The following is a 24,105-nucleotide window of genomic DNA, read 5'->3' as shown; positions in this document are numbered from 1 at the left end:
CTTGTCTGCGTATTCTAAATCAATGTGGATTTTAATTTGATGGTTTGTAATTAATGCTCTCAAAAATGAAATTAATCACAGAAACATTTACTGTGCAGGCGCTGATGCTCACAGGTTCACAGTCAACTTTAAGAACCTTTTTAAGTTTGAGTTTTACATAACTATATTGTATTGGCAATACAAAATCATAAACGCACCTTATTCACCTGCGCTGATTTACTATCATACTATTTACTATCATACCATTCTACAAACTCAACAGGGCATTGACATTAGTAATGCTTGTATTCTGTGTTGGATATTAATATTCAAGGACTGATTTGAACAAAAACTGCAGCCTATTTTGGTTTCTATATTCTCATAAACTCTTACTTTAAGAGAATGATTTAATAATTTTTATGTAATTAGCTTGTCTTGCTGGCTTCTGACCTGCAATCTGAGTCCAGTAAAAGTCTGAGTAAATAATCGTTGTCTACACACATTGTATAAAGTAATCAACTGCATGGAAATATGGCATATTCTTCACTGTGTAAATTAAATATATATTTCTTCTTATTAAAGTTACAAAAGTGATTTAGTCAAGAGCAGTGAGAGATTTTCTCTTTTGTTGTTTGATTAACATGAATGAGAGACAGCGGGAATATTAGACTGCTGTCATTTTAAGAGCTACCCAGATCCAATATATTGTTAAACATGGGTTTTCTTTGTCAGTTCTTTGCTTTCACTTAAGACCTAAATTACTGTGTTTATGAAGAAACGTACAAAGACGGGCATTTTGACACTTAGAAGTGTGTGTATTTAATGATTTAAGTCCCATAACGTGGCAAAAGTAACTCAATACTCCCGCGTTCTATGAGCACCGTCTTCATCTGCGTGGGCCTCTTAGAAACTGTTTCTCAGAGTCAAACAATAAGTATTCATTGTAAACAAATACATTTTTGTGTAATGAGCGTGTAACCGCGATAGAGACGAAAGTCCAAAATCTCTACCAGTTAATCATGTCTACCAGTATATCGCCCACCCCTCCTTTCTCTCTCTCTCTCTCTCTGTATATATATATATTACAATAGATATAATTTTTTTAATTAAGAATTTTTATGGCTAGTAAACATATTTTCTATTTTCCTGCAATTGTCCAATGTGGCAAAAGGATCATTTTGGACCGTGCTCTTGCAAATCATGGCAAGAACACAATATGTTTCTGAAAAGATAGATTATTGCATTCCGGTCACATGAAGTCTTTGTGTAAAGGGGGTCTTAAAGTTCATTGGACTGGATCTGATCCCAGCTCAGATTCTGACTATGTGCTTCAGTGCAGCAGCAGGTCCTCGGCCTGAACACAAACACCCTGATGGGTGGGTCCTGTTGTTACTGGCCCGCTGTATGGGACAGAACAGAACCATAGTTCAGAACAACACAAAACACCTGCAAGGCTGCAAGACCCAGTTGCTATGACAACCCAAAAAGCCCCAATTCTGGCGATGAAGCCGTTAAAATGTTAAAACGCAATTTGCTTGTTTTTATTAAATAACAAGTATCAGAGATTGTTAATATCTAAGAAAGTGTTCACACTGGTGTCTTTGTTCTTAAAACACACACACACACACACACACACACACACACACACACACACACACACACACACACACACACACACACACACACACACACACACACACACACACACACACAGTTAGAAATACATTCCCAGCAATGACTGAATTCCTTCCTTATTAGCTTCAGGGATGTTTTATGGGGTCTCTGTGTATTTTCTCAACCTACTTCAGGGTCACATCCATTTCCCGTTACTTTAACTTGAATTAGCTGATGATTCTGCTTCAGTGCGCTGGAACACTGTATTACATCTATTTTACACCACTAAAGTTCTTTCATCTAGAGTCCGCTCCTCTGAAAATAACCATGCTAATGTCACTGCATGTCATATTCAATTCAGAACTGAGAACTCAGAGAGAGGAACACTATTCTCAAAGCTGCACTTTATGTGGGTTTCTGTTCCAGCTTAAAGGGATAGTTAGATTCCAAAAAAAGAAAATTCTGTTATTCTCTCACCATCATGATATTCCAAACCCACTTGTCATTATGTTTTTTTTTCTTGCAGAATTGAAAAAAATAAGAAAAATTAGCTAAATAATGATAATACGCTAGATAATAATAATAAAATTTGGGGAGAACAATTCATTTTAATAAATGTTAAATGACTGGATTACTGTCAACATCCTGTTCTCTCACAGTCATGTGAAGTGCATGACATTTAATGATAACGGTAATGGAGATGACAATGTGACTCAGGTTTCCTGACTAAATGTTTTACTCACACTGCTCTCTTATGACACATATCATATATCAACATCATCTTGCAGTGTCAGCTGCAGTGATGACCTGAAATCAACAGAGGGCGATAAAAAATTCAAACACACACACACACACACACACACACACACACACACACACACACACACACACACACACACACACACACACACACACACACACACACACCACACACACACACACACACACACACACACACACACACACACACACACACACACACACACACACACACTGGTATTCATATCATTATGGGGACATTCCCAGTTGGGAAGGTTACTTTGTAAATGTAACAGGTTAAAGATTACATGTTTCTCTATCTAAAATGTAGTAAGTAGTGTAACTATTTCAATTACTTTTTGAAGGTAATGTAACTGATTACATTTGATTACTTTTTTTGATTTCTAAATTTCTAATGTTTTCAACTGTTAACTATGTTTGAAAATAGTTAACAGTTGAAAATTTAATTATTAATTTTAAAGCACAGCCACCATAAAATCAGACTCCTAACAATGGCTTGGAAGAAACGGTTAATCTTAAAAAAATAAAGCATACATAATAACACAGTTATTTACAGTTAGTTACACCTATTCTGTGTACTGAACTCCTGAAGCATTGCTGTCTCTTATTTTAGAGTAGACACTGCAAATTATGAAAGAAATCAATTAAACCATGTGGGTGTGTGTGAAAAAGAATTCAGAAGTAACCCTCTTTGTAATCTTTAGCATTTTCATAAGTAACTGTAATTTAATTACACATTTTTTCTTGGTACCTGTAGCTAATTACAATTACAATTATTTATGTAATTAAATTACATAATTTAGTTACATGTAACTAGTTACTTCCCAACACTGGACATTCCATATATAGGCATAATTCTATCCCCTTTCCCTGACCCTGCTATGCTCTGATCAAGCTCAAATATTTAAACCTGAATAAAATTTAACTTCAAACTACTTAAAATATTGATATCTTACAGGTGTCTGTAATTTAATCAGTCAGAATACTGATGTTTCTGTTGTTGTTTTCCCACCAAAATGATGTCACATCCTGGAGGATGATGTCATTAAGGATATGTTTTTGATTAGTTAAAGGGTTATTACAAATGACTAACAGGATGGAAAACAAAATTAAGGTCATGGGAAACAACTGATTATTAGTTAAAACAATATTTCCATGAATACTGCAAACATTTCAAAGAAATGTTTAAAGCAACGAAGAAGAAAACAATTAAATAATGAAATATTAGTAATATATTTATTACTTCTTCTAAAATGGTTGATGGAGAAACAAAACTGTACTGCATAACAGGAATGACCCACATACAGTAGACCTTAACACAGTTAGCCACATTCACACCTCTCTGTGTCAGAGGCAGATACGGTGATAAGGTACAAGAGAGATCAAGCTGAAAGAGAGGCAAATGTAATAATTAAATATTCTTAACTCAAATATGATAATATAATCCAGGGATAGGCAACGTTGGTCCTGGAGTGCCGATCTCCTGCAGAGTTTAGCTCCAACCCTGAAAAAAAAAAAAAACTCACTTGTCTGTAGCCTTAGTAATCATGAAGACCTTGATTAGTTAGTTCAGATGTGTTTGATTAGGGTTAGAGCTAAACTCTGCAGGATAGCGGCACTCCAGGACCGATGTTGCCTATCCCTGATAATAGTCAAATTTAAACAGCTACGGCATAAATAATCAAAGTTAAGTGCAGTTTGTCCTCTAGAGGGCGCGCATGAGCCGGGAGTCACTGGACAAGAGCAGGTTCAACTCTCAATGCAGTCGGAAATAACAGACGTGGGGTAAACATTCCCAATAATAGTATGTGCTCAGGCGAAGTTCAGGAGAATTTCTAGCCAACTACTATGAGCCATTTATAGCCTTGCACCACTGTAGAGTCCTGGTTTGTGTTTGTTTATGTTTGAGTGGCACAGAAATAGCCATGAGTCAAGACTAAAGCCTGCCTGATGGAGCTCAACATTCCATTGAAGGTGGAGAGATAAGAGGTGCATGACTGTAGCGATGATGATGTGTGCCACAAATGATCACACCGCCTCAAAATAGTATGTGCGCTCGTTTTGTGAAGAAGAGCATGTAGCCTATATGAGTGGAATGTATTCTCATATATGTAATGCCCTTGTGCTTGCTGTTAATTTTAGCAGATGACATTTATTTTTATTAGGTCCATGCACCCAGCAGCTCATTAGTGCCACATACCTGCCCTTCCACAAGCAGAGATGACTGGATGTGTGAAGCAGCTTTGAGATGTTCACTGAGCAGACACCTTAAGAGCTGCAGATTAAATATAAATACAAAGGAGGCCAGAACATTCCTGTGACAAGATGTCATTACCTTGTGATGAAGGTTTGTAGTTGGGCATGCTGCCCATAACAAGGTCACAGTCACGCATAAAAAAGAAGGCCACCTTAGATCAACCACAGGTTTTTTTGTAACAGTGAGTCAATTACAGCCGATGTGAACATATGACAAATGTTTCCGAATAAAACAACAAATAAAACCATGATTGAATACTGTGACAAAAAATTACATGCTTATATAAACAAAAATGATAAAAGGTTATTTACAAAACACAAGGATTGATTAAATTGATACTGTATGCATATTGCTTTAGAGTAAAATAATAAAGAAAATCATCAAAATTAAAGTTACATAATAGCAGTCAAAGCCCGCATCACACAGTTTTCTACAGATTTCTTCATAAAAAAAAAAAAACCACAATGATAATGCATTTTACTGAGAAGTCTTGTACCATTCTGCCATAACCAAGCATCCTTTTTATGACCCCAATAGACAGTTTTAGATTTGTAGAAGCTCTCAGGAGCTTTTTGAACACAGACATAGCGAAAAAAGCATGGAAACTAAAGCTTTTTGCAGTTCACTTTCCAGTTAACTGCTACTCTGGACTCACAAAAAAAGCACTTTGTAAAGTATAAAAACAAATTCCGTTGCTTTTTGTGCACTTCTGGGAACAAGGACAACAAATGCAAAAAAAAGTATTACTGGAAAGTTCAGCGCTTCCTACAAGGCACATGGTTCAGGTCAGAACTCTGATTGCTTGTCAGTGTGGTGCTAGTAAGAAATTACAGTTCAAAGGCTACATGCATTAACATAATGAGGTTTTTAATGTTTGATGCAGAATGCACGTGTAACAGCTTCTGATCTTTGTTCTGAAGCATGTGTGTGATGATTTGACTTGATACTGCAAATATGGCACTTCCACCTCAACCATCATTTAAAAGCAATGTATGCTGGATAGCATGTAACTGCTTCTTTAAAGTGCACAGTTGCACTGGTGTACACGTTTCCTCCACCTGCACTCAGGCAACCCCAGACCTTTTCTCTGATCAAACATCACTGCTCCCTCTGTATTTCATTCATTCCCCTATCACAGCTCTCAGTGTGACGCATCTCTTGCTGCTCGCAGCCTTGAGACTGAATAGAATCATTCTGCCTCGCTCTGTTTCTTTCATCCACACATGAGGAGGAGGATCACTCCGGAAGATCACATAATGAGCAGTTTTCCATCCATTCATTCATATGACTTCACTTTATCTCTCAGTAAACACCCATGGTCATTTTGAATTGAAACTTCAGGCAGGAAATTCGCAGGTACTTTCTCAATAAAACTGCAGTTATGGGACGCCATGTCTGGTTGTTAAGTCAGAATATCATAATGTTATTATTCCTACATATTTGACCCATTGAAATTTATCTGTAAAATGTCTGGGTAATAGCACATGTGGAAATTTGATATCATGTGATGACTAGTTTATCAAAATTGATCTCTATGTTTAATACTAGGAATTACCCTTTTCCGGTGTCAAAAAGCAAATTTTACTGCAAATTTACTGCAAATACTGTAAATGCATGCATTCTCAGAGATTCCCAAATGCATAAAAGTCAAATTATGTTTCAAAAAATAAAAATCCAGCTTGCAAGAATTTCTTCTAACAAATAAAAGTAGCTCGATCAAACGTTTTTAGTAGGTGTTTTTTTTTTTCCAAAACCATTTCAGATGTTGTCCCAATGTTTCAAATTCTAAACCATAAAAAATCTGTCTGAAACCCAGTTGTTTGTACACTACTGTAGTCTCCCCAAAACACAGACCGGCTTCAATGTCTGATCACAGTCACACCCAAACAGACTGCATCTCCTGCAGCTAATTATGCATAATCATGGAAATTACAAATGTTTACTGGACTCATATTGAACTCTAGTGCTGCTTGGACATCTATCTGAAAACAACGGCCTTTGATTCACAGGAATTTCCTTATTATTAAACCTAAGTCCTTATTTCCTTGTAATAATCAGATGGATTCCTTGCTTAATAACACATGCTTCTATAAATATTCTTTTGGTACTTTGATTGGCCTAAATTTCAAATGAAGATTATTGAAATGATGAGTTTGATTGCAGCAGTGATTACTAAGAGAAAAATAACTGCATTGAGTCATGACACTCACTGAATCACACACAACTGGAGAGACATCGCAGCCTAAGATGGCAGAGTCACAGATGCAAAAAACTCACTTACCAGGCCATTACGACTTCCTGCTGGGAAGGAATGATGTTTACTAGGAACTTCCTTTAATTTGCTTTAGTTTTTGAAAATGCCAGTAAAGGTCTGAGGGGTACATTAACAGGCAACTTCAGTTATATAACAAAACCCACAAGGTTTCAGGATTTAAATGTAAAACCACATGCATGCGTGTCTCTAACAAATACAAAGAGTAAAAATGTAGCCACATAAAACCATACACGAGGATGTAGCTTATCTGCATTTTATGAGTTTCTGGAAAGATTCTGAATGAGATGTGAATGAATGAAGCGAGATCATCTGAGAATAGAACAAAATCATAAATAAGCACAGAAAAGAAAAGAAGAAAAAATACATTAGAGTCAGTTGCAATTAACCTATGAAGGCCGAAGTTACATTCACAATATCCCTGCGGCATAACTGCAGTGGTGCAATGTGTGATCACTGGAAATGAAAACCATGATTTTTATTAGTCCAAACTGACAAAATATCCCCAAACATTTGCCATATAGTTAATAAAAGTTATGAAGTATAGGCTTTAACAGAAAGTGAGCAAACAAGACAAAAATATTTACAAATGTGCAAAACAAAAGCTTTTTATTAAACATTAAATAAATGAATAAATTAATTACGGTAATTCTAATAAAAATTCCCAAGGAGATCTGCATAAAAACAGAGAAAACAATAATTTATACAATAAACTAATAAATCTACCCAACATTTACAGCATTCAGTTCCACTGATTTAGAGTTGTTATGTTCATAAAAAAGTGAATTTTGTGACCAAATACAGAAAAAAACATAACAAATGCATATAATACTGTTTTAAATGATGCAGAATTTTATCCATTATAAATAAAATTATTACTTTAAAACCAAAAATGACTTTGATAATGTTTTACTGGTTATGTTATTTGTATTATCCGTATTCCTCATTACAAACTGTCTGTCCATTGTTTTGGGAGGAGGTTGAGGACTGAACTGTGCATGTACAGAGCCAGCGTTGTCACCATTGAGCACAATATTTTTTCCCAAATGTTGCATTTATTGAGTGTTACAATGATCCCTGCTTCCCCTCTAGCTGTGGAGAGTGTCAGCAGACAGCTGGAGAACAAAAGCGCATCCCTCCATCACACAGGAATATGAAAGAGTGCCGCTTGATTAAACCAGTTCATGTTCAACAAACAAGTGGATGTATAAAAGAAACATTTGTCAAGGACACACACACACGTGATCAGCATATGACGCACATACTATGATGCATACGTGTTCTCACATCTGTTGGGGTCTTACAACACACACACACACGTAAAAACAAAAGACATTGATTTTCTAGAAGAACATGACTCCTTACTCTCCGACTCACTCTGTCGCAGGTGTCCTTTTATTTTTATTTGTGTAAAGACGTCACACGCCAATTGCTTTTACACACAAACACACAGGAAGTCACACATCTTTATTAGGAAATCCCTAAAAATGTTTGCTGCTGTTGATGCATCAGCATTTTAGGCACATAAAGGACTTTCAGTAAACAAGCTTTTCATGTCTCGTTATTTCAATTGTTCGGTGAGACTTTTCTTCTCTCTTTTCACTCCCTCTCCCTTCCTGTTCTCTGCCCAAGGCATTTTGCGTCTTTGTACAAAATGACCATGTTCTGTCTCATTAGTCACCCCAAAGAGGAAAATAAAAAGATGTGTGTCAGAATAATTAAAAGGAACACACAGAGAACAAAAACAAACAAACAAATGAATAAAAAGCACTGCTGAGCCACAGCTGGTAAAGTTGTGTTTCATTTATTGAGGAAAGGAAAATAAACCAAAAGAATCTCAGTCAGGATTCCAGTTCCTACGAGAAACCTTTTTGGTTCTGCTATGATAAAGTGCACTTACAGTTATCACACTTTCCATTAGAGTTTGAGTCCTGGTATTTCTCTCTCAGACACACAAACACACACATTGTACATCTCTTTTCTGGAACTAAAGAAAATACACACAATAAAAGAGGACAAAACAAACAGGTGTGTTTTTGCATACAAGGTGTGTAACTGACAGTCTAATTGGTTTCTAACATATCCAGGTGTTCGTGTACTGTATATGTGTGTGGGGATTCAATCCACAGTATTAAGCAATTACAGTACTTGTAGTTTAGGCTACTCTACAGAACAAACTTCAAAATCATCCAGGCCATAAGGGACCTGAGTGAAATCATACCATCTCTGACAAACGCTCATCAGCTTTTAATTTCTTCATTAGCGACCATGTCGTCCCCTCCCCATGCAAATAACAGGTCAGTTTTATTAGAATCATCTAGTGTTTTAAAAATATAATTTATTTCTTACCAATATGCCTACATAATATTTATGTACAGTTTCATGACACAGAAATATCTATTTCATTTTCCAGTTCGAAGGACTGAGTTTCCCACCACAATTTTGGCACATTTCTGTTCATTTTGATCACTAACGAAACAAAAGAACAGGCATGGAAGAGAAACGTGGTCTTAGTACCAATAAAACATCTTCAAACAACCACATTTGCTCCTCTATTTGAGAAACAACACTTTGCTGGCATCACTGGGAAACTGAAGAACAACTGTCCAAATAATCAGTCAGCATCTGTCAAGCCTCAGGAAACAACAAGACAAACACAAACACTGCATAGTCAATCCCACATTGTGTTGTTACACAGTGTTCATACATCTATATTGCATGTAGTGTGGCTTTAACATAAAATTACACATTATAATGTTGGTTGAGGAGTGTGAAAATACAGGTACCACAAACTGAGAATGGATGAATCAACACCATAAAACCTACTCTAGTTTTTTTTTTCCTAATCACTTACTATACTGTTGTGCTGAATATGTTGTGAATGGACAAAAAAGCCAAATACATAACTCATGTATTTCAGTTGTGGGCTACTTTTACTCAGAGTAACACATTATTTCTGAGAGAATAAAATGGTAAATTAAACATTTTCCTTAAATAAAAAAATTAAAAGAAATTTATACATTAAATAAACAGGAGTACCTATCAGTCGTGTTTCTACAAAAAAAAAAAAAAAAAAAAAATGATGGTGTAAAATGAGCATGGAATGTTTATCTTGTCCCTGTATTGCACCTTGTTTCCCTTCGGTGACTATTTCAAGTCAGTCTCTCCCATTTAGTGTATATGCAAAATTAAATGTTAAAAATAACATTTTACTGTCCGTACTGTCTTCTATAAAGTTCCCAATTTATCTGAAGTCAGATTCTCTGACTGTACAACCTAAACAGTAAAAGCCCTCTCTGATAAAAGCCACTCACATCACATTAAAGTAATTGTGCGCATGTTCTTATCGTAACAGTGACAACCTATCAGATACTTCAATAAGCCCTAAACCTAAACTTTACTCACCGCATTGCAGCAATCTCAAGACTGGTGCATTTCAAGTTTCTCCTACCACTGATCTCACATGGTCAAGACTTTCATGTATTAAAGGAATAGTTCACCCAAAGACGAACATTGGCTGAAAATGTACTCACCCTCAGGACATCCAAAAAGTGGTTCAGTTTGTTTCTTCATCAGAACAAAATGAGAGGCCATACAGCTGATAAAAACAATGATCCACAAGAAATCCACACAACTCTAGTCCAGTAGTTAGTTTCTTGTCTAGCAAAAAGCTGCATGTTAGTAATAAATTCATCTACATTTTAAACTCAAACTGTTGCTTCCAGCTAAAATATGAGTCTATATTTCATAATAACGCTTCCATCAAAATTCACTGACATATTTGCTTACAATTGCTTTGACTTGTAAATGATCTTGAGCTTGATCCATTCATATTTCTATCCTGATTCAGACAAGACAATTTTTTCACTGGATAAAGCAAATATGCACATTGTATTCTAGACGGAAGCGATGTTTTGAAATCTTAATGATGGATTTTTTTATTTTACAAACTCACATCTTTACACTTCACAAGCTGTTAACTTGAGTCATGTGAATTACTTATTATTCTGATGTTTTTAATCAGCTGTTTGGACTCTCATTCTGACGGCACCCATTCACTGCTGAGGATCCATTAGTGAGCAAGTGATGTAGTCTAATGTTACATTTCTCCAAATATGTTCTGAAGAAGAAACAAACTCATTCACATCTTGAATGGCCTGAGGTTGTGTAAATTTTCAGAGAATTTTCATTTGTGGGTGAACTACTCATTTAACACCTCAAAGTAACGATAAAATGAAATGCCACATCATTCTGCTTTGTAAAAATGACCAGGGTCCAAGTTACAACATCTATTTAGGAGAGAAAAAGATGTATTCAAGCCAACTGGAGGAAGTTAAGCAGGAACTAAAGGTGAGACTGAAGCAGACTGCTTTGTGGGATGAAGTCAGTTGGGACGGGCAGATTTGGGTGAACCTAACAACAAGAGCTGACTGCAAGGTTGTTAACACTTGTAACTAAGTAAGTAAGGCTATTACCTACAACAGAAGTTAGGTAACAACAGTGTTAGATAAGGGAGACAAAAGCAGCATTTCAGCCTTGCAGTTCTGCCCTTTTTCTTTGTTACTCAAACAAGAGCAAAGAATTCAATAGGACAACTTTTGAAAACTCTCTCGGTAACAAGACTGCAACTATTTCTGGATGAAAAGCAAAGTCACTTCACAGCAGCTGCCTGCATGACTAAATGCAGACACACACACACTCACAAATACACTCACTCGTGTAACAGACCGCTCAGACTCATTATCTCATTTCCACAACATGCCTCCAAAACAAATGGTCACACAGTGCAAACAGCACTCTGATGAACAGGACTGGACTAGGATGTGTGGATTAAACCAGCTACTGGGTAAGAGTCATACGAAGGAGGACTGATGAGTGGGCATCACAGTATGAAACATGTAAAGCGACCCGAACCGGGTCCCTGACCTTGAGCCAGAGATTGAGAGAGAGAATCCCTCCTGGTTTTAGATACCCAGGATGAGAGGCACTTTCCTGGGCGCTGGACGAACAGAAGCAGTGACCCTGGTTAGGCTACCAGGACTCATTGCTCCTTTTGTAGCTTCTGATTCCTTCAAGTTTTCACAAGTATTGTAGTTGAATATGTTGTGATTTTTTTTGTTGTTGTTTTGCTTTTGTGTTCGATATTGTTGTTTATAAAGTGCCTTCCAGATGCAGGTGACTGACTTGAGGGTCAGATTTGAAGATGCATTTTTCCCCCGCAGAGTGCAGCGAGATTGGGAAATGTCGTACTGGGAAATGGGATTACAGAGGGCTTCTGGCACGCAGTCTCAGCTGGAGACCCTGAGTATGAGATGAGGAAAAGGAGAGGGATGTGGAAAAGGAAGCGGATGTCATCTTCACAAATACCCTTCCTTTTGATCTCTTCTCGCGTTCCTCCTCTGTTCCCCCTCTGCTCCTTCATTCTCTGGACTGATAGAACAGGATGTATCCCGACTCAGAGTTCTTGGAAATGTCAGAAGTCAAACCATAGAACTCCTCTATCGCCTGTGCATCAATTTTCTGCAAGAGAATAGATAGAGAAAAGCTGTTGAGAAAAAGCAGGAAAGAGAAGCACTGTATTATGCATGCATTAGGGTTTATATTTTCAATATATGCTACCATTTAAGGTTGTTATTTTTATTTTTTAATGTTTTTAAAAGAAGTCCTTATGTTCATCAAGGCTCCATTTATTGATCAAATACACAGTACAAATGTTAAATATTATTGCAATTAAAAATAACTGTTTTCTATTTGCATATATCTTAAAATGTAATTAATTCCTGTGATCGGTAAGCTGAATTTTCAGCAGTCATTACCCCAGTCTTCAGTCACATCACCCTTCAGAAATCATTCTAATCTGCTGATTTGCTGCTCGAGAAACATTTCTTCTTAATATCAATGATGAAAACAGCTGTGCTGCTTAATATTTTTGTGAAAACCATAAATCTTTTTTTTTCCCCTGGATAAAAAGCTCATATGAACAGCATTTATTTGTAATAGAAATATTCTGTAACATCATACATTTCTTTACTGTCACTATTGATCAATTTAATACATCCTTGCTGAATTCTTGCGAGGAGTAAAAAAAAAAAAAAAAAAAAAACACTTACCCCAAAATTTTAAACATATGTATATCAGGTTCATACCTCAACAATGTCATCATCAAACAGCAGCCAGAAGCCATGACTCTTCACGATGGTGATGTAATGCCCTCTGTTTGGGCCACTAATACACACAGTTACAGAGGCAGTGTTTAAACTTTTGAAGGAAATCGACTTATATTTTACCATAAAATATTAAAAAAGACAAAAAAAAAATCCCAAATAAAATCCTAATAATTTTTTTTTGATTAATTTATTCTGCTTCATTCTTAAGGAAAAACTGTACCATTATACGTAGTCTACATTCACACTACAGCGAATATATTTGCAGCATAGTTTGTTGAGACTCCAACAGAATTGATAACATATGACTTAATGTACCGACATGGCAGACTGTGTTAAGACAGTTTGTTTTTGTATGTTGCAGATGTACACAATTGACAGTTCTCATACCTGCCACAGTGGACCACCACAGCGACGAGGTCGTACATGCGGTCGAGGTTGACTGCGTCTCCGGAGGTGTTGAAGAGGCGGAGCTCCAGTGGAAAGACCACACGATAGCTCAGTTTAGTGTAGCGATGCAGCTGCTCCATGTACTTAAAGCGCTTCAGATGAAGAGCCAGGATCATGGGCAGCTTCTTCACACGCATACTACAACATACACACATGCACACAAAACAAATCACTGGCATGTAGAAATTCACAATGCAGTGTACAGAGCAAGAGTGTATTTTCACAAGAAAAGTACTTTGTTAATTGCACTGTTTAATACAGGCCTCAAAAGCTACATTATTAAATCACACAAGACACACACAAACCTATCCTGGAATGGTTTGTAATATTGGAATACTAGTACACTATACCATTTATACTGTGTAGTGTAAACAACCATCTTTTAAAATAGCATGTGCAAAACTTATGTTAGATGTTGCAAACAATATACGCAAAATTTTGTAACATGACTTCAAATTTTTGCTCATGTAATTCTCCCATTGTTATTATCTTAAACATAACTAGACATTTTTTGGGAAAGTTTGTAACATTTGCATATAGTAGTATGTCATTCTGAAACCTTACATGCACTACCACACTATATCAATACACATCTGACAAAATGACGCTCACCGTTTCTGTGCCTCTTGTTTGCTACAGCACATCTCACAGTAGTATTTATACTCACTGCACAAGGTCTCTGTATTACTGAAGTCCCTGTAAAAGCCACCAGAAAAAAACACATCTATCAAAAAGCATAAACACAGAGGAAAACAACTGGTTGTGCACATAAGCATCCGTGATTATTACTGTTATGTTACAGTGTTTTTATATATTTCTACCTGAGACAGTGTGTTATTGAAGTGTTCTGCTCAACATCTACAGACAAATCCAAAAAGTCTTCATCCTTGCTACTGACCTGTAAAAACAAAAGGACATTTGAGAAAGAAGAGAACACATCTCTTCAGAAACTGTGATCTCGCCACCCACAGAGACAATATGAGATCTCAAGCATCTTTAAGAGGCCGAGAGTTAGTGGGGACACATTTCTACAAAGATGTTTATCATGCATGTTGGCGACCCCTTTCTACGAACAGTTTCAGCTGGCGAATGGGCTGCACTCTGTTGACCTGATTGTCTCCCGTTGTCTTGCACTTATTGCAGAAAGACATGAGTGAGGATGTGTGAGAGCACAGGCGTGGAATGGCCTGTTAGCACTCAACTGTAGTCTAGCAGCAATGTGATTTAATGCAAAGAAAAAGTAGGTTAATCAACAGAAAAGACTGAAAAGTGGGCCACACGATAGAGAGATGGTAGTTTCTTCCCTCAGGCTGCAAAATTCAAAGGATTGACCAAATGTCGTTGTATAAGACAACTCACAGTAAAAAAATAGTCCTTTGTGTCTGTCTAACAGAAAAAATAAAAAATACAGCTTTGCTCATACATTTACATATCCCTTACAGAATTTAGATGATCAGAATTTATTAACTACATATTATTTTTATATAGGAACTAAATATTATAAATTTAGTATAAATAAAGAATATAAATATTAATTTTTAAATATAAAATTTTATTTAGTATGTCCCTGAAGATGCTGCATATATTTCAGTATATTCTGCAAGACATAAAAAAAATAAAAATAAAAAAAATTCCTGAAAGAATGTATTCGATTCGATATATTGCTTTATGATTCAGGCTTTATTTTTATTTTTATTTTATTTTTTAGAAATATACACAGAATTAAAAGATATAAATTCCGAATTTGGACATTGTTTCTCTGAATTCCAAGTTTACTTCTTGCAATTAAGATTCTTTTTTCGGCCATGGAATAAAAAATAAAAAAAGGTAATTGCGACTTTTTATCGTAGAATTCAATTTTATATCTTTAGTTTATATCTTGAGTTTATGTCCCATAATTCTGAGTTTAAGTCTCACAATTCTGAGTTTATATCCTATAATTTTGTGTTAAAAAGTCGCAATTACTTCTATTTTTTTAACCCATTCACAGAAACTGGCTTCCATAGCTGTATTTAATAAAAGCAAAAAGAATACAATACAATTAAATTAAATACCGTAAACACTTTAGTATAGGGACCAATTCTCAATATTAACTAGTTGCTTATTAGCATGCCTATTATTAACAAATTGGCTGTTTATTAATACTTATTGCATGTAGCAACACTCTTACCGTCTCACAGTTGAGACAGCGTGTCTCATTGGTCAGCGTGCCCTGGAAGATATCGTGAACCCATGTGGGCTCGACTTTGTTCTGTTCTGGCTCGGTGTCCGTGGCGATGGCAGTGCCATTGTTCTTTAGGCGTCCGTTCTGTTTTTCCTGTTTCTTCTCCTCTTGCAGGATGTCTGCCACCGTGTTCAGCAGGTAGTTCAGGAACTCGTGGGCATCCTGCTGCATGTAGTTATCAAAGAGGTCTATAGGAAGAGCCAAAGAGCAAAACGTGTAACATTAGCTAGCAATCCTGCAAATGACTGTGAAGGAACTATCTGTAGACTAAAAGGCCATTCACACCAAGAACTATAACAATAACTATATAAGCATCCACACCAATGCATGACAGTATATTTATTATAAGCAACAACAGATGACAGAATCACTGTAAATCACAATTGGGACATATAAGGATAGGCCCAATCTATTTGAATGGGGAAAGACTGAAATCTTCAAAAGTGTTTGACAAGATTATGTTTCAACAGCATATTACATAACATCTGTCATGGTCTCATAAATTTAGTTTCTTTTCTACTAAAAAGGTAATTAACTTTTGTCTAGCATTTGCAATCATAGAGCTAACTCTGTGTGAGTGAGTATGTGTGTGTAGCTGGTGAAGTGATGTCTCTCTGATAGAGGTCTGTATTGTTCATTCATAGCGAGGGAATTTTCTGGAATGAAACAGAAGAACAAATCTTCTTTTATGCTACATATTATCCCTCCCCTCTCCCTGAAACACACACACACACACACACACACACACACACACACACACACACACACACACACACACATACACACACGATCTGTTACACCTGTTCTCCTTCAGTATATCACACAGAGGCTTTCTGTTATCATGGACAGGTTTGATTTTTCACAGTCTCCTGTCTGAACACTAGATACTGCTCTAGTAGTTTCCTACAAACTCATTTTGACTTCTTTACCAGCAAACACTTTGCATATATTGGATACACAAAATTTTACATTTCTCATAAACAACTGCATATATTTAACAAAATGTCAATCAAAGGTATCTGAACACATTTGAGCAGTTTTGTGGGATTCTGGCATGACAAATTAGCTGTAAACAGATGCTTAGTCAGAGTGGAAACCATATTTAATTTTATCTGAAGGAAAAATGAAAAAGAAATACAGTCTGTTCAATGTCTTGCATTTGTGAATGTGTCATTAATTCGGTCAACATTGGAAACATCTTGTTTCTGCAAATTTCTGATCAGTCCGTTACACTTCATGAAGGTTACACAATGAAAGTGCGTCATTTGTAATCTGCCAATTTGCTAATGGGCACTTGGTTGATGGCACCACAGGAATTAGGGCCCTATGATGTCCAAGATGCGGAACACAGACAGAATTTAGTTATTAAAGACATTAATGCGGAATTTGGCAAAAAAAATAATAATGAAAAAATAAAAAATAAAGAAGTTTTCTGAATTCATTTGATTACCACAGTTCTGATGATAAATTTGTATTAAATCATAAAACTAAGCACCCTGAAAATATTAAAATGGAATTTGTGAAAAAAAAAATCTAATGAATTTTGGGGGAATTTTGTTAAGTATTATTAATTTATTTGATTAAACATGATTATGATTAGACTTTTTGATTATCACAATTTAATTAAAAATGGAATCCAGAAAATTCAAATTGTAATTCAAATTGAAAATAAGGAATTTAAATAAATAATAGTCTGCGGCATCGATTCAATGCTATTAAAAGCCCTTCAAAAATATATTACCGCTCAAGATTTTTATAATTGTTTTGGGTAAAAAGGTATCTTACACTCACCAATTCTACATTTATTTGATCAATAATAATGTAAAATATTCTGAAATTTTATTACAATTTAAATAAACTGTTTTCTATTTGAATATATTTTAAAGTGTAATTTATTCCTATGCAGGCAAAGCTAAATTTTCAGCAGCCATTACTCCAGTCTTCAGAGTCACATGATTTGCATTTACTGTCACTTTTGACCAATTTAACATTCTTGCTGAATAAAAATGTTAATTTCTTAAAAAAAAAAAAAAACTCTTACTAACCCCAATATTTTGAACTAAATATATGTATATATAAATATATAATACTAGATGTTGCAAAATTAATTATTTGACCAAAATACACAGCTACTTTTGAATGAATGTCAATGCAGAAAGATGCATTTTGCTTTCATAATAGTGTAGTTACACTATCTACCAGCAGTGGTTAACTAGGCCATGTTAACCAGCCAAACCTCCATCCCTTGGTTCCCTCACCATTCTCCTTCCGCAGACGTGAGATGAACTTCTTGGGAGGGATCACGCCCACCTTCTTCTTCTGCGTGGTGATGCTGTGGAAGAGGTCGGCCAGACAGGTGAGAAGGTTCTCCTTCTTCTTCTGCTGGACTTTATAAGCCAACACATTCTCCCTGAACGGCCGGCAGAAATACAGAGCCTGCAACACTGAGTTACAGTAGCATGTGTTCCCAAACTAGAGAAAAAGACACAGAGAGAGGAATTCATTCAGGCTGAGCTAATCAATCCTTGAGCGGGAAACAAACAAAGGACACTTGGGACGCAATTAAATCTGATTTATGAAACCGAGAGATAAAATCTGGAAGAGTTCCAGGCAAGAAATGTGCCAGACACGGGTCAAACACAGAGAACCCCGCCAAATGTGGATCTGCATGAGACATTTACAATCAAGAAAAACTCCCTACTCACCACTAAAAGCAAATAAAATGGCTGAAAAAAAACTGATGGTGGAATCAAAAGCTCTTTAAAAACATGGCCTGCACGGGCTGAAAGAGCAGCACTTGCTGTTACCGTGACAACAGAGCATTGTTTCCCTTCCAAAGGCCTTTTCCTGTTCCCTCACACTGACACTGGAGTTGTTTTAGGGGCTTTCTGGCATTTTTATTGACAGAGAAAGCAGAGAGATGACAGAAAATTACCGGAATAAGAGGAGGAAACAGGAACAGGATAGAGATGTCATGAGTATTCGAAAGTGACAATGATTGAACATGAAAACACAGTAATAAAATCGAAATGCAGTGATTAGGGGCAAATGTGCTGAAACTCAATACTCTGTGGTCTTATTATAAGTGTTTTCAGGTTAACACATTATCGGTGCATCAATATTTTGGAGTGGTACTTTTTTTTTTGGTAACAGTGTGTCTAGAAATAAAACTGTTTAACTCTCATCATGGTGCATGGTTTTTTTTTTTTTTTTTTTTTTTAATCTCACCTTTGTTGACAAAGTTACATATTTAAACCAGATCCCTAAATTTAAGAAGGTTGCAGATATAAACTTACCACCAGGAACACCACAGTTTTCTGTGTGGCATTCTAATGTATACTCAGACCAATCATTTTGGTAACAAGCTAATCAGTTCTCTCATTAAGCTAATTGCTTTGTTTTATCGTCACATTATGACCCCATTAAATTCTTAATTAAAATTAAAGCGACTCTATCAGATCAGGCTGACAGTTCTCATATGAATCTAAATAAAGAAAAATAAACAATAATAACTGTGACCTAATTTAAGTGACAGTAAGAAAAATAACATCTGTGACCTGATTTCTGTGGATCTCCTGACGATTCACTGAATTACTAAATTAACTGCTTGGCCCAAAACAAAGAGGCAGCTTGACCTGAAAGATTCAGCTATAAGACTGAACAGTAACATGTTCATTAATCACACCAGCTCCACTAATGGCAGCCGGAATAAATTCAGCTTTGTCAAGCTGACATTTTCTGCAGTAAAAAATCAAATGCTTATATATTTTGCAGAAGAGTACAAAATAAACCACTCACTTCTGTTGAAAATAACAAATAAAATGGTTAGCAAAGGTTGTGAACTGTGCTTTTTTTTTGCCAGGTCAGTGAAACATTTCAGCTGGTTGCTTTGTTTCGATGCTGTGGTCTTCCTCAAATTTACACTGAATAATGTTTTTAGGCATGATAACATGCACAAAACTGAGAAAACCAAGCTACTCAATGAACAAATATGCAAACCGTTATAATATGTGTATAATATTTTTTTGCTCCCACTGGCTCACATGTAAAGCCATGTGTCTGTTTAAGGGTTAGTCTGGCGCTGTGTGATACTTACGTTAACCAATCCAAAGTAGTGTTCATTAATGGGGAACTGCTCTGGACCAATGTCTTTCTCCAGAGCAGAGGCATTGGTGCCCTGAAACAGAAAATTTACAATTTAATTTTACATTGAATATTCATTCTCATACATCACATTGTATGACAAAGTGAGAAGACTCCCAGCTAAAGACATTTATGTCTAAAGTTTTCTTTCTCTAAAACTCCATGATGTGACATTAAGCCACCAAAATGAAAATATGAGGTACAAAATCATGATGTACTGATGGAGAATGACTCGTCTCGTTTATGATGTTGCAAGTGACACAATAACCTACGCTTCTTGTTTGCTTTTTATAGCACTATATGATTAGCAGTCGGTAAGACATAATTATGGCTTTCTTAATTCACATGCCATTGCCAAGTGTGGAATACTATCAATAAATACCCATGCTAAAAGTGAAAACAGAGAGGTGTTCTGGTTTTAGTCATTTAGAAAACAAAAAAAAAATCATATTTCTTATACAAACAAGAACCATGTTCAACTGCTGATAACATTCACATTAACTGCAAAAAATCCATGGGCAGTAATGTATTTGTCGTTTGAAATCCAAAGCATTCAAACTGATAATCAAGGATCAAGTGTTGTAATGGTCTAATTTATCAGCAACTGAGTGACATGAATAATGGATAGAACAACTAAGCAGGAAGTGATGCTGGATAAGAATCCATGACAGAATGTAACTGAATCAGCAGGACCAGCTCAGAGTTTCACTTTGGCCTCAGTACAATGGGACTCCAGACATTTTCTCTTCTTACACTGAAACCAGTGACAGATCACAAGAGATAAATTCACTGTTCAAAAGGTACTAGCCACATCTACTGTATGTATTACATGTCTTCACTTTTTATTCTTTGAAATTTTACCTAGAAGATTTGAAAACAAAAATGCTCCAATAATGAGGGATTTAATATCATTAATAACAGCTAATTTTGAATTTGATGTTAGTTTTATTTTAGCGCTTTACAGCCATAATTGTTCAAATAAAGAATGTATTTCAGGTTACAGATTAAAGTAGTGTAGTTTTTTATGGATATACAAATATATAATAATATAATGATAAAAACGTACTCCGCTCAAAAATGTAAAAAAGGTGGCAATTTCAGGGGACATACTGCCCTTTATTTTTATTTATTTTGTAATTTTTCAAAGAAATGCATGCTACGGTTTAAATGTTTGGGGTCAGTAAGATTTTGTAAAAGAAATTAATACTTTTATTCAGCAACGAGACATTAAATTAAATCAAAAGTGACAGTATAGATATTTATATTGTTATATTGTTGATATTTCCACAATAATATCAAGGGAAACTGTTTTCAACATTAATGATAAAAATAAGAAACACTTACCTTAACTTAACTTAGTAATGGCTGCTGGAAATTCAGCTTAGCCGAAACAGAAATGAATGCCATTTCAAATACATTACAATAAAAAGTTATTTGGTCAGTATTGTTTCTACTGTATTTTTAATCAAATACATGCAGCATAAAATAATTCTTTCAGAAGCATTAAAAACTTACTGACCCCAGACTTTTGAATAGTAGTGCATATGGCAGGCAGCCCTTTAATAACCCAACACATCTTTATAACCTGAGTATCTCTGAATGACTCTGAATGAGCAGATCAGGTAATGACTAAAAACCACAATCAGATCCAGAGATCAAAGTCATACACCGATGAAGTCAAGACCATGACTGACAGTTGAAAGATGGGAAATAGCCGCTCTCGGTATCTCTGCATTGTCTAGTTTAGTGTTATTAACCCGACCGAGACAGCAACCTTTTATCTGTAGGAAATATGAATCCACAAAGACCTTCAATTACAGCTCTAATAGAACTTCATTGCCTATTGAAATATAAATACGGCATTGTGCAATACAGACTTAGGAGCTTGAATATTTTTAGGCCATAATAATTAACAACAGGCAAGTAATAGGCTGCATTTGTTCATGAGGGCTATCGAATCCTCTGAGCTCACAGGCTTTGAAAATAAAGGGGCATTAGGTTGGCTAAACAATGTTAAGATTTGACTTTATAAATAGGGGGAATTTTCTTGTTGACTACATACGGCTAGTCCATCTTTGTTTCTGCTTTGAAACCTTCCACAGCACATAAATGAGCATGTACACAAACACACAAAAACATATAAGGCAATATGTTGCCAGACAAAGGTAACAGACGAATGTTCTCAAACTAAAGTACAGTTAATATAGCCATGTTTTCAAACTAAAAGACAGGTCTGCATTTGTGCACACCAAATACACAATAATTGAGGTCATTTAAGCAGAACCGAACATGGAAGACATAAAGGAGAACATTTCATTAGCTTGCCTTGTATCCGTGGTCAATGGACCACTAATATGTGGCCCCAAACACACACCGTTGAACAAATGAACCCTGTCCGGCCATTGGTTACATAACTAGCACTAAACAGCCGTCAGACGTTAAGTCTGTGCCCCCTCATGCTGGCAATAATTCACTCTTCTTGTTCCTAACCACATCTAGCTCAGACTGACACAATACCTGCAGTTATCTAAGGATGACATCTGACAGTGGACAGAGGCTTCAGGCCAGTTAAAATATTCAGGCAATGTCAGATATCCCACAGAAACTACAGCATTACATAAAACACTGGGCTCTGCTCCCATTAGCCATCTAAAAACTGTTAAAATGGCAAAAGAAAAGCACTACAGAGAGATTAAGTACAAAATGGTACGAACTTTCTTGCTGTAAAGTAGTATAATTACAGTGATGGTCCTTAAGCCATATATATTTTTGGGATGAACTCAGATTGAAATTTAAGACATTGTTCAAAGTTTTAACATTTACTCTATCCTTAGTGCAGTCATGAAATAAAAATGACAAAAGCACCAGACAAGGTTACTAACACTGAAAATAAAATGAAAACATCAAAACAGAAGCTAATTCTAAATATTAAGAAATACTATAATGGCATAGAATTAATACTAAAAAGAAGACATCTAGTTCATAAAAGCAAGAATAAGACCTATCCAGTACTGTTCAGCTCAATCCCATTTCAGCAGATGACAGCTCACAACGCCATCAAATGACTTCAAAAGATGATATTGGCTGTTTTTAGGGTGTTGTTTAATTATTTTTCAAACTGCACAGAAAGAAGCGACCTGTACATTACAACAATTTTCATTTTGTGGTAACTATATTATTTAGAGAAGCTTCATATATTACAATATTTCAACAAGTTCAATTTTTGAAACATCCTTGTACTATCAAAATGACAACAGAGCAATACAGAGGCTGTAAATGTTTATGTAAAGCACACAGACACCCAGGAAGGAGGACAACTACAGAAAGCCCCCTTAAACACAGATTAGCCTACTAACTATCACTGTTTTGTCTTTTAAAATGCAAGATTAACAACACAGATACTAACCTGAGCTATCACAACATAAAAGGGCATCACTGATTCTGCTATTTAGTAAAGTCAGTATTAGCAATTTCTTACACTTCTAGTCTCAGTTTATTATTTGAACGAGTAAATATGTCTAGTTATGAAAGAAGACTCAGTACAGTTGTGATCCATGCATGCAGCAGCTCATAATGAGGTCATGCACCTGATTGTGAGGAAAGCCATTCAACCATCATCATTACGTAAGAGCTAGCCAGCACGCTATCCACACACTTATACTCACCATATTACAGATGGAGGCGATGTTTCTGACAGTCATTTAGTTTATAATGTGCCCCTCGTTGCCATCTTTATGAAATAAACATGATTGTAACAGCAGTACACTGACAGGCCAAGCTGCAATGCCAACCGAGGACAGCAATCAGTGACCATTCAATCCACTCTGCTCATGCAAAGTGCAGACAAAGCGAGAGATAAACGTCTGCGGCTTTCATCTAGTTGTTTTTCTCATGGTCACTGCAACTAAGAATAAAAATGCGGAATATATTTATTGTAAACATCTTTGCCAGTTGCACGGACTAAACAAAACATCCACATCCTGGATTATCGGTCAAACCCCGCCCGCTGGGACGCGATTGGTGCATTTGTTGTCTACGACATGAAACGCTGCTCAGTTGATTGACAGATTGAGTCACCAATGAATGTCGAAAACACGCGTTCGAACTATCGTTGTGGCCAATAGAATTTGTAGATGCACAATTCACAACTCCACAGTACATTCAAACCGCATAAATGAAGTTTGAGGACACTGCAACGCTAAATGACATATTCCCTTTCAAT

The 24,105-nt window shown here is 36.0% G+C and overlaps 1 protein-coding gene across 1 annotated transcript; it reads right to left on the bottom strand.

Moving 5' to 3' along the window:
• Positions 1–8,690: 8,690 nt before the first annotated feature.
• On the bottom strand, positions 8,691–23,993 carry LOC109112595 (ubiquitin carboxyl-terminal hydrolase 46). Its single transcript, XM_042746341.1, has 9 exons — positions 23,549–23,993; positions 19,837–19,917; positions 17,999–18,212; positions 15,687–15,928; positions 14,338–14,414; positions 14,129–14,212; positions 13,457–13,654; positions 13,049–13,127; positions 8,691–12,422 (listed from the first exon to the last, which is right to left on the bottom strand). Exons 1-9 carry the CDS (start codon positions 23,582–23,584, stop codon positions 12,321–12,323), a joined length of 1,113 nt encoding a protein of 370 aa, XP_042602275.1. The 5' UTR covers positions 23,585–23,993; the 3' UTR covers positions 8,691–12,320.
• Positions 23,994–24,105: the final 112 nt, after the last annotated feature.

The sequence above is a fragment of the Cyprinus carpio genome, chromosome B20 (assembly GCF_018340385.1).
Source record: "Cyprinus carpio isolate SPL01 chromosome B20, ASM1834038v1, whole genome shotgun sequence".
Lineage (NCBI taxonomy): Eukaryota > Metazoa > Chordata > Actinopteri > Cypriniformes > Cyprinidae > Cyprinus > Cyprinus carpio.
The sequence above is the reverse complement of the archived record's forward strand: the minus strand, read 5'-3'. Positions and strand labels throughout refer to the sequence as shown.